The sequence below is a fragment of the Gambusia affinis genome, linkage group LG15 (assembly GCF_019740435.1).
Source record: "Gambusia affinis linkage group LG15, SWU_Gaff_1.0, whole genome shotgun sequence".
Taxonomy (NCBI): domain Eukaryota; kingdom Metazoa; phylum Chordata; class Actinopteri; order Cyprinodontiformes; family Poeciliidae; genus Gambusia; species Gambusia affinis.
Window position 1 is genome coordinate 4,893,159 of NC_057882.1, and position 18,497 is coordinate 4,911,655.

General features: G+C 40.7%; 1 protein-coding gene across 6 annotated transcripts in view; it reads right to left on the reverse strand.

Moving 5' to 3' along the window:
- The window catches only part of zbtb16a (zinc finger and BTB domain containing 16a), a 188,171-nt gene that overhangs the window by 11,000 nt on the left and 158,674 nt on the right, over window positions 1–18,497 (reverse strand). For all 6 annotated transcript variants that reach the window (XM_044141313.1, XM_044141307.1, XM_044141311.1 and 3 more), the window contains one exon: window positions 5,655–5,825. In XM_044141313.1, coding sequence (XP_043997248.1) covers window positions 5,655–5,825 — 171 coding nt within the window. The remainder of the gene's footprint in view (window positions 1–5,654; window positions 5,826–18,497) is intronic.

The following is an 18,497-nucleotide window of genomic DNA, read 5'->3' on the forward strand; positions in this document are numbered from 1 at the left end:
AACTCCTTTTAGCACAACTTGAACACAACAGTAATCCTCTCCAGCATCCCATCAGAAATGTTTTTGAAACGGCTTTTTCGTCTATTACTGTTTGCAGATGTTCTTGTGCGTCGAATGTTTGGGTGTACCAGAAACATGTGTACACAAAGGTTCTGGTCGGAAAAATAAGAGAGGAATATATTTGACATTTGGTTGAAGTACATTTTACTGAAATAGACAAAATAAAACAGGATGATGTCTCGCTCCTGTCATCCTCCACTGCCACTTGGGAACACTAAAGCACAAAGACGTAAAGCAGGGCTTTATGGAAATCGCACACATTTCTATCACCACAAAAGGAGTTCATGTCAGGATCTTCTCGTTGCCGTTTCAAATGGAGAACACGTCGTCTGTCCATCTGATAACCGCTACCATCCCGACCCGCTTTCATTCCACTCCATTTCTCCGTTTCATTTCTCTTTCTCTCTGGCGCGACCACATGGCAGCGGGGGGGCGCCGCAGATGAGGACCCGGCACAGTGAGGTGGAACCGCAGCACGCCAAGTGAACCCAAGGGTGCCCCCAAGCATCACCACCTGCGTCTCCTGACCCCCCTCCCCTCCACTCCCCTCCAATCACCTCTTTTGACACCCCAAAGGGCCGCCGAGGGTGCCCATGGGCGCACGGAGTGTGTTCATTATACACGGTAAGAGGCTGTAAATTACCGGGCGACGTCTCTGCCAAGACCAGAACTGGCTTCGGTCCCCTCTCGCTTTCTTTCCCCGCTCTGTCTGGCTGCGGCGCTATCAAATACAGCTGCGAACACAAAACAACCCCGCCACAGCAGACAGCAAATTGGCTCCGAGTGAAAAAAAAGAAAAAAAAGAAAACCACACAGACACTTACACACAGACAGTGCACAACAACAGAATATTAATGAAGGCCTGATCTGTAAAGAGAGTGTCTGCCCTCTGTGTGTGTTCATGCGGGCGCACGTTGGTGTGTGTGTGTGTGTGTGTGTGTGAGAGAGCAGCTTAGGAAAGGGAAAAGCACAGCTGCCATGACTGCACTTCTACGAGCCAGCATTGTGTTTATTCACAAGTGCTTGACTCTATACTGTACGCTACACATGCTATAAAGACGAATACAAAGAGGCAGCATGGTTGTAACAGTATGTCCAGCAGAGGTGATGAAACTGCAGGTGGATGCAAAGAAATAACAGACTTGGTGAGGGCGAGGAGGCGAGATGTTGAGATTAAGAAGCTGGAATAAACACCATTAAAATCTGGTTTTTCTCTTTTCTCCTCCTCCTCATCCCTAAATGGTGATCCAGTGTCAGAGCCAGTAGCTGCAAGACTGCTTTCAAAAGATAAGGCTGCAGGCAGGTAAAATGAAGCAGACGCAATGAACGTCCATAAAAGTGCTTTCTGTTGTCAGCTGATACGACTGAATACTGATTCGAGCTGCATCTAAAAAGCTTCCGCCCCAAACAGACGCTGCCACGCTCCGTCCATTAAAATTAGAGTTGAACAGCGAGATCTTGGGATTTACAGGGAATTCTTGTCTTAACTTAGGACACTTTTCGCGGGAAGCGCCAACGGGAAGGAGCGATTTGTTTGATGCTTTTGTGCGCGAAAAAACTGCCTGAAACAAAGAAACCTCATGAAAACATCATCCACAGCACAGCTGACAAGCTTCAATACAGAAGTCGTTGTGATCTTTAGGGTCTGCTTTGAGTTCAGAAAACAAACCGGAGATGAAAGCTGGAGAATAATTTCAATTGAATCTGGGTTTATTAGCTATAACTGAAACGCCTGAACTACAGAATGTACTTCATTTTATGGTTTTTCTTCTTACAGTAACACACTAGGATTTTATTTGTGGAACTCCAAATTCTTTGCAAAAAATGTGAATACGGCCTGTATAAAAATATTTGATAGGAAATACGGCTTGTGAAGCTGAAATGCCACAAAGCTACTTGTGGCGCTACTGGAAGCCAATCCAGGTGCGCCGTTCATTTGGCTCCTGATTGGCTGAACCCCCAAGTGTGGAGATGAGGAAGACTGTAGATCAGGGGTGTCAAACTCCAGTCCTCGAGGGCCGCAGTCCTGCAACTTTTAGATGTGCCTCTGCTGCACCACACCTGAATAGAATAATTAAGGCTCTGGAGAACTGATCTACACAAGGTGGAGGTAATTAAGCCATTTCATTCCAGCGTTTTGTACCTATGGCACATCTAAAAACTGCAGGACTGCGGCCCTCGAGGACTGGAGTTTGACACCCCTGCTGTAGATGTTAGCGACTGTGATAATGCTATGACGGTTTCCACTGTGCGTATTATTGGATATCCAGGTATATTTGGCCTTCATTCATTTTGTACATTAATTGCACTCAGAGTGAAATATTCTGTGTTTATTTTTCTTAATTTTGTTAACTATGGCTTCCACTTACACACTGCAAAATCATAAAGGCCAATAATATTAACAAGATTTCTAAAAACAGGATCAAAGACTGCTGACCTAACACCCGACCAGCTGATGAGGCGCAGAAGGTCATTGCTGCAGAAAATGGCTGTTTACACAATGTCTTGTCCAAGAACTTTACTGGAAAGTTTAGTGGAAGAAAAACCAACACCAGCCATGTCATTGGCTGGTGTTGGTCCACTGTGTTTTATCGAGTCCAAAGTCAACTGTGACTAATTGACCATCAAACTCAGTTCATATAGGATCTGTTTATTTATTTATCCATCCGTTATTATTCCTGAGAAGTTGAATTTTAGGTTATCCGCTATCCTCAAAATGAACCAAAACATTTCAACTTTAACAATTTTAGCAGAATTTATCGCTGATTGAAGTGAATTACTGGAACAGGCATCTGCATGATTGGCTGCTTTAACTGGGAGAATCTTAATTTCCTTTTCATCTCCAAAAACTCTCTGAAGGCAGACAGAAAACTGAAAATCAGCAAAAAAAATCATAAAAAATGAAGTGATAGTAGATAGTAAAGCCACAGTCTTTATTTTTCTCTGACAAGTCTTTAAAGATTTAAATATCCCCAATCTCATGAGACAGTATTTAGCAGAATCTCAAGCAGCTACAGGGCTGATCTTCTAATGCGAACCTGATGTTTTAATCAGGATTTCTGCAGCGTTACGCATTGAATGGTAATAACATCAAAGGGTGACTCCAGAGGAACACCAGCCCTCTAGTTTTATTTAAAGGTTAAATTAGGACCCATTTCTGGCTCACACGACGCCTGCGTCAGTTGCTGACTTTATAATCCCCCGACAAAAGCCTCTGCGTCATATTTAAACGGCCGCGTTCACGGCTGGCTCATTGTGATTTAGCACACGCCCACAGTGGGACCAGGTTCAAAGTGGCAAAAGGCTGCAGAGTCGCATCTGCAGCTCCGTCGCCGAGCTGAGGTGACATTTGCTTCGTCGGGGTGGGCAGGTGGATCAGAGACGCCGCATGTGTCCTCTCCGGCGTCTGGTGGAGGGAACAGATGTGTGCATCGCTACTGTAACCCCCCCACCCCCCCACAACCCTCCTGTGAAGCCCCTCTGCTCCCACCACAATCACACACTAATGGTGTACTCGCCTGACTTGTAAATAGGGCCGACTGCTCTCATCTCGCTGCCTTTCGTTTCAAATATTTATCCGCGAGCTGGTGAGCTAAATCGGCTTTGACAGTGAGACTGTTATTTAAGGTCGCAGACAGGCGGTTGGGTGAGAGACGGAGAGAAAGAGGGAAGAAAAAAGGCCCTTTTCCTCGCTGCTGAAATGGGATTCATTTCCATGTGTTCATATTCTGTCATGGCCGCGTTTCTTCCCCTCCCTCCACCTCTGCTCTCAATAGCCGCATCTGTCAGGCTACCTCTGCTCCAGCGAAAAAAATGTATTAGAATCCCGGTCTTGTCCTTGAGAGCCGACACTGAGTGAATTATAGTGGACTGATGGAAAGGGGGGGAAATAATAAGAAGAAAAAGAAAAAAAACAAACCAGCCGCTGTAAATAATCTTCCCCCGAGTGCTGCAGAATGCATCCACGTTGACCTGAATTCATGCTGTTTATTCAGCGGAGCTAAATTTCCTAAAATAAAAACGCGCCTTTGTACCTTGTTTTGTACTGTAGGCTGTATTCGAACATGAGAATCCTTGTACTACTCACAGGAAAAGCTGAATCCAATTTAATTTTAAGCTGTCAGGTATTCTGTTACCCAGAAATCAGACAGGTGGGAGAGGGATTGTGCCAGTTTGATGGAGGAGCTCCAGGGCAGGGCCATTAAACAATATCAACTCAAATGTTGTCTTAAAAACTTTAATTTTGTAGAATAACCTCTAGTGGGCAACTTATTAGACAACAAACGTGATGTACTATTATGTTTAGTGGTTAATGTGTTGTTTGATGCCAGTGAGAGACTCTGTGCTGAACCATTATCCTATGAAGCTACAACTGAATTGGGCCCAGGAATGGTGTGGGACGTTCCGGTTCTATGTTTATTTTCCTGTATCCAAGAAATAGTCGACAGCAGACTCTGTGACGTGATCCGCAGCCAGAATACACTGGATTCAGCATAAACAGGACGCCGTTAAAGATGCCAGCTGCATGTCTCAGACTCTAAGAGTTGATTAGTGATAAGATTTTTTTTTCTATTATTTTCTATTTGGAACAAAGTTTGTATTTTCCCACAAATGTAGAAATAAAACCTTTTTTAGTTTGTTTTACAGAAGAAGGTATCCATTTCAATTGCACCTTTGGTTTTACAGCTTTTATGACCATATGCAATGTGTAATTTTAAAATAAAAGAAGTTATGCTAATGAATCAAGTAGGTATCCAAAATCAGATCTTTACTCATCCGTTTCTCAATACTGTAATGCCTGTAGTACTTTTTCATTACAGTTTCTGCACTGGAAAGGTATTATTCACCCGGTAATGGTGCCTACTCTTTGGCACATGCCAGTTGCATGTTTCAGACTTAGAAGACCTGAAGGTCATCCACTCCAGTGGACACCGAAGGTCAAGACTTGAAGACACAGAACCACAAAATCCACAAACAGCAAAGCTGAGCAAAGATCGCTTTTGCAGGTTTAATGTTGGAGTCTTTTTGTTTTTTTGTTGCAAAACCACAACGCAAAGCAAGTCTCCTCTGGAGGCCTGGGGTGTGCCTGGATGGAAACCGTAATGACGTCCCTCCCTCACTATCCTGCTCTATTAATTATAAACTGATCTCTATAATTTAGAAATGTCAGTCAAAAGGGGAAGAAACTCATTTTCCTTCACTTTAGCAAATATAGAGCACAAGATATAAGCCAAAAACAATAAATCCAGCATACGACAGCTTGTTTTCCCCCATATACCTTGAATTAATTGGAAAAGATGATGAACTTGTTGAAGTGTTTCACTATTTCACATTGTTAATGGATATGAAGTCAGGTTAGGCTTTAGAAATTTCAGCCACGTAAGTTTGAGTTCTGGATATTCACTAAAAGGATACATTAAAAAGGAATAGTAAAACGTTCAAAGCACGTTGCATAGCAACAGCAGAGTTTAGGGTAAACAGCAGCGCAACAGAGGAACCTGAGTCAAAACGAAACGAGATACTTAGACATGAAGCCCTGAAGATGCCCCTGTCTCAATCAGCAGTGAACACGGACACAGAGTGCTTCCACTGACCTGTGTGTGAGCGGAGGTGGCGTTTGAGTGCAGTATGGCTGGGGAAAGTACGGTTGCATTCGCTGCAAATGTAGCTGCGAACGCCGGCATGCACTTCCATGTGCTGCTGCAGTGCTGTCTGGGTCTGGAAACGCTTCCCACAAAGAAGGCAAAAGATGGCCATGTCCGAGCCTGCAAAGAGAAAAAAAAAAAACACAAAACAAAAACAGAAAGGTCACAGGTTAATCAGAGGTGGAAACTGGACGACATTGTTCCAATATTTTTTTCAATGGCCCGTTGCACGTCTGTCAGCCAATGTGTCACTGGATTAATTTGACGAAGGTGGTCAGAATTACAACAAGTTCTGTCTGACTGGATCGAAGAAAAAAACGTGTATATCAGGTATACGTGTCCAACAGGACTTTGTTTCAATTGCTTTACTCATTAGGGGGCAAGTCGGTGGTTCCTTAATTGTGCAAAAGCCCCAAAATACATTCATATCCTCCACACAGCACAACAGGAAATTTACGACAGTAAAAATAGTCTCCAAAACATGCCTGAACTGGAAAACAACCAGGGAGCAGAGAACATTGTCTGCAATTGCCTCTCAGATCTGCTAACATTAGCATGCAAATGCTAATACAAATAGTTTCCGTTAAGCAAATTTATTTTCATAATTCCATTTTCTGCAATTTTATGGCCAGTGGAAATGCAGTTAGTGTAAAATTTATTTTGCTCCCCTCGTACCACTGGATTTCACTTCCTTTATCTTCCACTAACACACGCTGAAGTTACTATCTACAGATGATGCTCTGAAACTCCTCTGCACCTTTCCTCCCATCATATTCCTCCTGCAACATCTCCCCCATCATTCTTTAGCACGCCACAACGGTGATTGATCAGGTGTGCAGGCTGTCGTGGGCCCTCCTCTTCCTCCTCCTCTTCCTCCTCCTCCTACTTCAGTGGTTATGAACATGAGGCGGGCTGCTCTTCATAGATTTTTAAATTAGTGTCAGCTTTGCCCCAAAGATGTGTTATTGACTGATGAAATAGAAACTGAGCTCCAAACACTCAGTCCTTCCCCAGAGTTTTCCCCAGCCTGGTAATTGAAAAAAGTGTGAAGGGAGTGTGTGTTCGAAGCGGTCGTGCAACCCTGTGGTGTGTGTTTGCATTTTTTGTTGTTGTTGTTTAGCTGTTTGTGCTTTTGCAACCATGTGCTCTTTATCTCTGCTGGAGAAAAATGCACCACACTCGCTGGAGTCGAGATTCGATTGAAGTATTGCATAGGAGATCTTTATCAGTCTGCGCAGCCACCCTGAAGCATTAGAAATGTGTACGTCTTTAATCTCTATAAATACAGTATGCAGCACATAAGCCCGCCAGGGAACAGTTAGTAAAATATAACATGTCACACGAGTGTGGCTGTGTTTCCTGTCGCATTATTCACTCCATCAACAGCTTGTGTGATTTGTTTGTGAGTGCTGTTTGAAATGCTCACTCCTTCATTAACTATATGGAGAGAGGTACGTGTGTTATAAGGACACCCATGTGTTGTTCTTCATTTATGGTGCTGTAGTAATTCATTGCAACATTGTATGTAGCATAAACAAACACCTGCACCAGTATTCACACCTACATCGGAGGTGATGAACAGTTAGATTTTTGCTGCTTTCAGCTGAAAACTCTGCTGTAATTGACTGTAAAACAGCCGCAGAATGAAACTGTGTCACAACATTTAATGCCAAAAATCTTGAGTTCACTAATGGGAAAATAGTTTATATAACCTGTTATGTGTGGTCGAGGTCTGATTAAACACATATTTGCATATTTTATTATTATGAAATTGATCTGGTCTTTGCTTGGAGTGCAACAACACATCAATCCACATTAATACATTGATTAAACAAAAAAATTGAACTGCCTTTGCACTTTGATAAATAAATCAAGTGGTGCTGATCTTGGTTAAATTCTGTGAAAATGTTTTGTTTTAGACTCTAAAAGAGGTGGAAGCTTAAATTCTGCTTTAATGTATAAAAAGAAATTTAAAAGTCTGTTTAAAAATGTATGTGAATTTATAAAAGCTGAATATATATTCAGTTTGTTTCTTCATGACTGAAAGTTTATCAAGGGCACTTTTAAGTTACTAGGTTAGCAATAATAAGGAATTTTAATAAGGTAGGTGAAAGTGTGCTTCTAAAAAAAGGAGAAAAAAAATAAAGTTGATTATTTTTTCATGGGTTTAAATTAAACTTCTTACCTACCTGTAGACTTTTAAAATAGTTTGACTTGGAACACATAAATAATGCCTGTGTTCCAGATCATTTTGGAGGAAAATCATTATGACAGAGAAACAAAAAAAACTGTTTATTATGGTTGTGGAAGTGGTCCAGAGTCAAAAAAAGAGGGAGAGAAGTAGATGTTAAAGGGGTGGGGGGCGAGTTTGGCCTCACAAAGACTTTGGCCAAATATGGGGAATTAGAGGAGAAAAGGTTTCTGGAATGTAAAAGGTCAACACACCTCTGACCTTTGGGCTTTAGCAGGGCGGATATATGAAACCCAGATGCAAACACGCCCTGACATCCTCACAGAAAAACAAAGCTTGGAAACAAAAAGTGGAAGCAAGAGACAACTAAAAACGGCCACTTTGAAGTCAGGGCAGCTACAGTGGCTGCTGGGACACATTAAGTTGATTGGAGAACAATATGTGTATCAGATTTAAAAGCAGCCAGTCACTTCTGTTAGAAAAGCACTGCTTTACGTGTCAAAGTAGACACGTAAAGCATGGAACGACGGTGGGAAAAATAGTTACATAAATCCAAAAACTGATCAACATTTAAACAAAGACAAATGTACCAAAGTGTGTAAGACGTCGGTCAAAAGCAAAGCTGAAATGAAAAAAAGTATGCAAAAAAACCAAACAAAAAAAACAACATCTTATACTTGCTTTCAAGGTATTTTGTGGTGTTTTGTCTGTATAGCAGCACGACTGAATAAACTTCATGAATTGATTCTCATCAGTTACATCAGTTTGCTGCTCTGGAGCAAACAGACAACATCAGACAAACTTCAGGAATGACCTCAGAGTAGAAACTGTTATTAACCATTAACCTAGCAAGGCTTATATGACTATTTTCCAAACACTTTACAGAAAGATTCACTAATGGAAAACATTTAAGACAGCTGACCATCTTCCCAGGAGCAAAAATTGACCTCAAGGTCAGAGCATGCAACGTTCAAAGAAGTGACAGACACGAGACCTCTCGACTTCTCTGTCCTTTGGACGGATGAGACCAAAGTAGAGATGTTGTACAGTTCCATATTGTACAGCTCCATGATTGAAGAACCCAAACAGTGCACCAGGCAGAGTGGTGAGTGGATTTTGATTTATGCAGTTTTGCAGACAATACACCTCAGAGTCATCAACTCAGCAATGAACTCGGCTGTAGACCAAAGTATTATGGAGTCACATGCGATGGCAGCTATTCCCAATCGGTCATCATCTGAATAATAATTATTAAACTGTCACATCAAACCTAACTTTGATCATCGTGTCATTATTTGTGGTTGGACTTGACTCAAATTCTGAATTGAGTTTTTTGCAGGGTCTTTAATCAAGTTTTTTCATAAAAAAAAACATACATAGAAAAAAATACATATTTTCATTTCAAACCCCTTTTAGTTGTTAAATTACTGAATAATTATATGAGCTCAACAAAAAATATTTGATGTTTGTAATGTGTCATCCAGGTTCTTCAACCATCAAATTGATGCTTTTCTACCTTTAATCTTTCCAGTGTCTCAGGAAGCCCTGATCCTCCACAGATCCTCTCTAGAAATGTAAACTGTGGGCGCTGACATCTGTGCTGCTGCCACATGTTTAGCACTGAGTTGCTATTTTATGCTAGAAAAGCTTCGCCGATAGGCCAACTCCTGTTAGCACAACATTAGTCTTTTCCAGCGTCCATTCAGATCACTTTTTGAAGCAGGAATAAACCTCCAGTTTGCAGGAGAAGCTGCTTTGTCGTCCATCTTTGTTTTCAGATATCATCTGTGCCTCACATTTATGGGCGTATGAAATGCATGAATACAAAAGATCTGACCGGAAGCGTCGTATGTAAATAAACAAAGTGACAATTCTAATGAGTTAAAATCTATGTAATCACTTAATAAAAATAAACGTACATCTTTAAAGAGCTGGTTATTTATTATTTCCAAGACATTACACCCGCCAGTCGTTTTAGAGCAGGGGTCTCAAACTCCAGTCCTCGAGGGCCGCAGTCCTGCAGTTTTTAGATGTGCCACAGGTACAAAACACTGGAATGAAATGTCTTAATTACCTCCACCTTGTGTAGATCAGTTCTCCAGAGCCTTAATTATTCTATTCAGGTGGTGCAGCAGAGGCACATCTAAACTTTGCAGGACTGCGGCCCTCGAGGCCTGGAGTTTGAGACCCCTGTTTTAGAGTAAAGGGAAAATGTGCCTCCAGAACTCAATTTCCTCCGCTTAAAAAACTTTAGCAATAAAGCAAAAAGAAATTAGAAGCAATCTCTTCATCGAGGTAAATTTCTAAATCTAAAAAAACCCAAATTAGTAACTAAATAAAGATAAGCCAAAGAATATTCAGATGTAATTTGAGAACAAGTTTGTCCCAAACAAAAGCTAAATCTGCAGGTTGTTTTACTTTTACCTGTGGTTGGTTTGAAGGAAATCTGTTTGCTACTTACTTTCATTTGGACTTCTTGCCTGAAAAGAGTAGTTTGTGGCAAGGTGCTAACTTCGATTACCTTTAGAGAAAAATTAAGTGGTACAAAGTATACAGTCAGTGCGGGGAATAATGGTGTGTCTCAGGAAAGTGAGTTAAGGTGTTGTCAGAGGCTGATAGATAAAGAGAGTGGACGAGAGATAAAAAAAGGAAGAGAAAGTGGGAGAAAACTAGTTGAACCGGGAGGTCCATTACAGTGTAAAATTGAGTCAGCCGAAAGTGACACCTGAAAGGAGGAGCTGGGATGGTGGCGGTGGGGTTCTTAGACTCATTCCTGTTTGGCTGTTTGGGAATAATTTATCTCCTCTAACCAGCCTCTCTCTTTACTTCTCATGCCATCTATTTATAAAGGCGCGGTGCGGTCGGGTGCAGTTTGTGTGTGGATTGTAATGGCTCTGAAGTGGCAGCGCTGCTGTTATTTAAGCGGGGGGGATGGACAGAGGCAGGTAATGGAGAGGAATACTCCCTGAAGGGAGGTGACATGAGGCCGGATGGGCGAGGAGCAGAGAAATGGCCCAAGGCGTAGAAGCCGGTCACTGAGCCGGGTTCGATGCGGAGGAAGGTAAACACACACCGACCCGTCTGAGCCGACCCCCCGCCGACACCGAGGGGCTTCTTCTAATTCTGTTTGGACGGGTGGGGAGAATTTGGGTTTACAATGACACCAGTCAGCAGTCTGTGCACAAAAACACAAAAACAAACTGAAAATATGAACAAAAAAGAAACTTTTTGGAAGAATGTCAGTTTTTAATAATGCTGAAGTTATGGAGCTACAGACCCATCGTTGAGAGAACTATTATTATTTAAATTTTTTTTACATATTTAGAACATTGACTGTGAAAACAGTAATAAAAAACAGAAATAAGGAGCAACGCCCATAAATTTCTCTAAAATGGCCAAAAATAAATGATTTCTTACTTATAAAAGTAATTTGTTTGTTTATTTGCGCTTTTGCATTTCTAATATTGTATAAAATAACCTAAGTGGTTAAGTGAAAAATTTACAGAATGGGCTAATTTAAAACAAATAAAATAATTGTAAGTAACTTTTGTCACGCTGTTAAAAATCGAACTGATACTAGAGACGCACCGATCTGATATTATCTGCATCAGTCCCAGTAGTGGAAATATTTTTAGATCAAGGATCTGTGACAATGTGCTCAATCCACAGGGCAGATCTACTCAGTCTAATTCTATGCTTTGTGCTCTGAGTGATATAATGCTTTATTACACCGACTGAATAAAGTTAAAGGTGTTTTTACATGTTTGACCAAGCTTGTGAAGCTGTACTGGAGCAGAGTTATCATATAAATTTGTACTTCGGAACATTTATGTCTGTTTATAAAAAGAAGCATTTTAAATTACTTCAGTTCTGTTCTTCTGTATCAGGTGATACTAAATCTCATATCTATAACCGGTATGAGAAGTGAAAACATGGATCGGTGGATCCCTCGCTGACATCAGCTGATTAATATTACAGTTATCTTCTAATTACCAATTTCCACTCTTTTTCCTTTGATTGGCAGTATTTTAAAGCAGCAGAATTTCACTTTCTTTAAAGCATGTTAAAACGAATTCAAGCCTCCTTTTAGCCAGCTTACCAGCAGTGTGTAAGCGCGATTGTACTCCCACCCAAACACTGAAATGATTTCTGATCCGGTTAGTAAGAAAGCTTTAACCCATTTTCAGAAATGCCTAAAGGTGACAGCTGCACTCCAACACTTCTTATTTACAGAAGAAGCTCCCCAGCCGTAACTGCTGTCATAACGAAGTGTAATAATAACACAAACACAGCTGAAACATTGGGACCCCCGAACTCCATCTCCACTGCACATGGTCCAGGGAGCGCTGCAGCCGAGACGCTTTAATGTGTGCTGACGGTGTCCTGCAATGCAGCGTGCCGAACAGAGAACCTGCCAGATTTAATGAGGCAGCGAGCAGCGGGACGTCCGCACAAGGTGTTCAATCACAGGCCATTACCAACAGACCTCAACCTCTGTTACTGCTTGCTCCTGTCAATAGCAATCTATGCTAAGGTATAGCTTATCTATGCGGAGTACAGAATAGTGACTAAACGTAGGTATTTGTATCCTCACACGCCTCCGTTCACTTGGTGGCGTGGAGACAGAAGCACGATGCAGAAGCTGCCTTCAAGCGCTGCTCATAAACTCCAACTTACAAGCTTCAGCTCATCTAAACCTCATCCGTGTTGTGCCTGAGCGCTCAAAGCTCACCTGCTAACGGGAAAACAACAACAATTAATCTCTTTAACTTGAGGGTTCTGCAAAAAAAACAAAAACCTTCCAAAGTAGAGCTCCACATAAGAAGGTCTGCAGAAAAGAAGTTCATCCCAGAACTTTAAAATGCAAGAGGCAGAGTCAAAGTATGCAAGCAGACGCTCCACTTTGAGTTGTTTCCCACTCCTACATACCACATGTTTTATTTTTTAGAGTTTGACAAAGTCTAAAAAGTGTGGCAGATGTCATAACATCTAAGTAAAACACACAAGTAGGTGGATGTTAGGTGAAAATGTGTTGAAGTCTCAGGCCATCATAAAACTATATGGAAACAGGTTCTTCTCTCCATGAAGACAGAAATCAGTAATTATTTTCTTCTGCCTTCCTAACCGTCTTCATTTTGCACCAGCCGGGGGAATCTATGTCCTCTGCACTCAGTCACAACAACCTTCACTCCCTGTTTTGGCTCGGCGCTGCTTTCTGTCGCCGTCTAACTGCCAGTTGCCACAAACACCCGTCACAATAACCCACCTCCCCCGTGTCGGCACGTCTAGGTGTGAGAAACGAGAAAAGGTGAAGTTCCTGCCGCTCTGCAGCTCCCGTCAAGTGTTTGTTTGTTACTCTAATCGGCAACGAGGCTTCATCGCACATCAGGTCACAGCTTCTCTGAAAAGGTCGCCTCAACCAGAAACTCTGTGAAGCGTCGGCGGGGGACACGCGCCGTCCTGTAAAAGAACGCTTTCGGATGTTCACCGTCGGAAAGGTCTCTGATAAAACACTGGGACATATCCATCGAAGCAGTTTTACAATTAACAACATCCTCCTGCTTACGGTTGGAGTGTATTTAACAGCAGCTGTTTTTGAACAGCGATTAAAGCATTGGAGTACAAACATTTTGCCACAAGGGCCATTTCTATTCAATCAATAAAAAAACTGTTCTACTTGCTCAACAACAAACTACACATGCAATCACTTAAGAAATAGTCATTGTTAAAGGAAAAATGTCTGAAAATTATTGCAGAACTAAACTGTGTTTTGTAGGATTGTCTTATTTAAAGAAACTCAGAGTTTACATAAATGTTGTTGAGTCTTAGTGGTCTTGTTTACTATTCAAATGATAAAGAAAGCAAAAAACATTGTTAATAAAAGATAAATACTTTTGTTCATAAAATGTTTCACGTTACGATTTCAGTAAAAGTCCAAAAAAACCTCCACCTTTCCTAATTAAATTCCATTTGGGGGGCCACAAATGGCCCACGGTCCACACTTTGAGCACCCCTGGATTAAAGGATGCAGATTGAAAGGAAGAAAGGGAAGAATTTTGGACACAAGTAAGAAAGGACAGGAGGGAGAAAACAAACAAAAACAAAAAAAAGAAAGAAAAAGAATTAAGACCCCCCCCCAAAAAAAACATAAATGACAATAAAGCAAACATCTGGGTCACTGTTTTCCATTTCATCCACACCTGGAGCATCCTGACATCAGATTCCAGGTCATTCCCTAGAGACTTTTCCTGTCTGAATAAATGCATTCAAATTAAAGTGATATCCTCCCTTTGCAATAAAGGATGAAACTATTTCAACCGTTTTTAGTAATAAACGTGGAAGCCGCTGCACATCCGACTGTCAGCATGAGAAAACAAAATGAAAAGCCGTTTTTTTCCCCTCTCCTCAAATCAAACTCTCAGAGATTTCCCTAAGGCATCAGAATCCACCGTTTCAGACCTCTGTGTGAATAGTTAAAGAAAAATCTCCACACAGCAACTGAATGTTCTCGGCTGATAAACGAAAACTGCCAAAACTGATAGAGAACGGGGGGAGGAGGAAAGTGTCATCACACGCGTTGCATCAGAATTACATCATGCTGCTGCACAAACTTAGCAAATGACTTCCTGTTTGTCATATTCAAACCTTTATTGGTAACAGTTTGGAAATAAAACAATCTTGGTTTCAAAAGAAGGGATATCTTTGAAGATTTTTGCTGGGCTTGAAGTCTCTTTTTGCATCCAATTTCCGTAGATTTCCTCAGGAACAGCGAGTAATTTGAGAAATCGAGAGTGGAACATATTAAAGAAGTTTTCAAACAAGACCAGAGAGTTCCTTCTGTTTCAAGGCAGAACATGCATCTGCTGCTTGTGGAGGATTGCCTGTATTATGTGGGCGGGGGGGCAATGCAGTGTCGGCCCTTTGATTCAGATGATCCTGTTATGCAGCTCTGCACAGCACAGAAACACAGAGCTGCAACTTCAGAAACGCAGGACTCTGGCTATTATATATGGCAGGAGAAAGAGAAGAAGTTTGAATGTTTGCGCTACTTCTAATTCACGTAAAACGCCCCCACAGAGATATTTATTGATCAGAGTGGAGGACGGAGGAATGAAAATGAGCCTGAGAGAGATCTGGATCCGGGGAAAACTGCTGGATGAAGTGGGAGAGGAATAAAACCTGAACTTTTAGGCTGGAAGAGCTTCACTGTTGGAGTAGAAGGATGCTGAGCTCATAACTCAATTAAACATTTTAATTGAGTCTGTAATTCATCACATTTTTCACAATTTAATCAAAATTGTGATTATGTTGATGAAATAAGCTCAATTTTCAATTAATAAGTTGAAGTACCAGGTCTAAAATAAAGTAATACTAAACTTCTGATCCTAGAGCGACTATAGTGTTTTCCTTCTGCATGGAGCGGAGAGTAGAGAAGCCCTTCCTGCTCCTGTTGCTGCACACTGCCAGAAAGGTGGCTGGAAGTAAAATCCTTACAAAAACACAAATTTGTCCCTTAGAAATATTTTCAATCCAAAAGAGAAAGAAAAATGAACAACAGAGCACCATGTGTTAAGCAGCAGAATGCTGGCTAATTAGCTAGCAAACACAAGTTTGTTATTTTATGTTCTACTCTAAAGGCATGTAAAATCTAAAAACCACAATGTTTTAAACAATATAAAAAAAAAAAAAATAAATTAAGCAATTTGACTTTATTTAGGGATCACTTTTCATACAAAGTAGCACAAAGGGGTTTTGTAGAAGGTAAATGAAGAAGCGATCACCATCAATAACAAACAGTTCTAAACTACTTCAATAAAAAGTGTTATTAGACAACTAGAGTGAAATCTAAAGGTGAAAACCCAACTAGAAAACAGTTAAATGTATGAAACAATTATGTAAGCTGAAAACGATGCTAAAAAGTAAAAGATATAGAACATTAAAAGCATTAAGGTCAAGTTGTATACGTTACAGAACAATAAACCTAATTAAAACAAATTGCGAGAACACAATTCAAGATGCTAGTATCTTCTAACAGCAGTGGAAATAATTGTCACTTTTTTTGTTTTGAGTAAAAGTAAATGGATTATGTTTTTTTGCCATTTTGTTTTAACATTTTTTGTTGATACATTTACTTCGCTCTCTTATAGTGAGTTCCAGCCGTTAGGAAGCAGATTTTGATTGCTGTCACCCGAATGTCTATTTGCAAAGCTTTTATGAGTGAAAAAAAAATAAAATCCCAGCAAAGCAGCATGATATATGATTAATCAAATGCCAATATAGATCCGATTATAGAGAAAGTATCCGGCCACATTTTTCAGGCAGAAATAAAACAAATCAAAGGGAAATAAATCCGTCCGAGCAGAAAATTCAGCGACCTGTTTTGTTTGTCTTTCGTTTTGTTGAGGTTATTTTTTTTCTCCTCCTCGTTTCGCCGGGCAGCGATAATTCACGTCGGGCCTGCAGCGGCGCTGACACTGTAAGATGAACGGCTCCCGGCTAGATTAATGCCACCAGATGCCAGGCGAGATGCCATATTAATTACCCAGAGATAATGTCAGCACAACCATATGGCAGCTCAACCGGCCATTTAGTTTGACAGGGAGAGGTCTTTATAGCCGTGCAGATTTGCTCATCTGCACGCCGCCATGTTCCCTGCCTACTGTAAAGTGCCACTTCCTGCTCTTTATGAGTATTTGCACATCATCACACAAGCTGTGGCGTCCGCTCGGCGTCTGCAGAAGGTTACGGAGGACAGAAAATGTGTCGAAAAGGAAAAAACAGAGAAGGCCTTCTGAGTCTGATTATTGTTATTAAAAGGAAGAGTTCATCCTAATTCATCCTATTAGACAGCGTTGACCTTCCTGTGTGGATCATTTGATGGTAAACTCTCTGATACTCGGCTTTGAATCTTCGCTAAGACAGAAAAAGAAAATATGTTTGTTCTGACTTAAATACTCAATACCTCAGCAGAACTGGGTTTAAAAGTCCAACAGGAACAAAAGCTAATCAAAAATGCTGGGATTTATCCATCCCGTTTTGTTCTTTTCATCACACACAAAAATTTCAGAAACAAATGTTTGATATTAGTCAAAAATACAAGAAGCAGAATTTCGGCGATGAGTTCGTTTATAGTACCAATCATTAAATTCGGACACATTGGAGGGTTTTTTTGTTTTAGCGTGATCGCCCTGTTTGAGGTAGTGCCACAGCCTTTCAATCCGATTTAAACACAGACTTTGACTATGCCATTCAAAAACTGGATATTCTCCTTCAGGACTTTCTGGTAGAGAGCAGAACTGATGGTTCAATGAATTCTGGTTCTGTAGAAGCAAACAGGCCCAGTTCGCCACACTAACACCGCCATGTTTTCCTGGCAGAATTAGATTTTTTTTTTCTGAAGCGTTTTGCTACTTTTATGCCAATTTAACAGGTTATAAAATGTTCCACTGAACTTTTGACCTTTGAACTGTCCCATTTTTGCCCAGTTTCTGTTTTTACTGGCCTCACTGCCTTACTGGAGACAGTGAGGCCTGCAGAGCTTTAGATCTGGTCTGGATTTCTTTTTTTTTTTTTTTTGACCTCTTGGACTAATTTTGATATTTTAAACTCCACAGTTCCTTTCTTCTTCTTCTTCTTCTTCTTTTTTTTGTGTGAAAGTTTTCAGGAACCTCAAAACTTTAAACCCCAATTTCAGATGGCGGAAACATTCTTGAATTCCTTTAGATCGAGCATTTTGAGATCTTTTAGCCTACTTCATGATGTAAGGCAGGTCCTGCTTTAATGGGTCTCACCCATCGATCTGCCAATAAATGAAATTAGACAGGTTCTCTGAGTCGATTCATAATTTAACAAGGAAAGGAATTACTATTTAACATTTGTCCAGGTTGATTTACTGGATACATTTCCCTTAAATATAATTATCATTTAAAAACATATTTTTTTATTTAATCATCTTTTTTTGATGTGAAGGTCCTCTTAAAACCTTGTAAGAAAAAAAAGCATGAAATATGTCAGGTGGCAAATACTCTTTTTTTTCTTTTTTTCTTTTTCTTTTTTTGTTATTTGACCTTTATTAATACAGGTCTCATTTCCAAGAGAGACCTGTTTGATGAAACAAAAGTAAATTTACGAAAAAATAGCAAAACAAGCAATTAGGAAATTTGACCCAAATAATGAAGCTAATAAAGTGTTCATAAAAAGATTTCTTCTTTTCTCTTAAAATTAATGTGAATTCTCCCAAAGGAATCAAAGCGAAAGCTTCAGATCAATGTTGAGGCCAAGAAAACACGACTTTTGAGGTTCTGACTGCACTAGAGGAATATTCTACGATATTCCATAGGAGTAGAAATCCTACATAGCTTCTGGTCCTTCATACTGTTGTTATTCAGACCGTACATTTTGCCAGTGTGTCTTTGTTTTCCTCCTGATCGCAGCACCGACTGTACAGATCACCAGCAACGCGAGGCAGGAATCAACGGCAATGAGGAAGAAAAAGCAGCAAATCCCTTTTTTGGTGATTTACAGTGGCACCGCTGCGCTCCCCCCCTGTTGTCCTTTCTCGTTGTGAACCTACAAAGATGGACCACGCTTGTCATCCAATC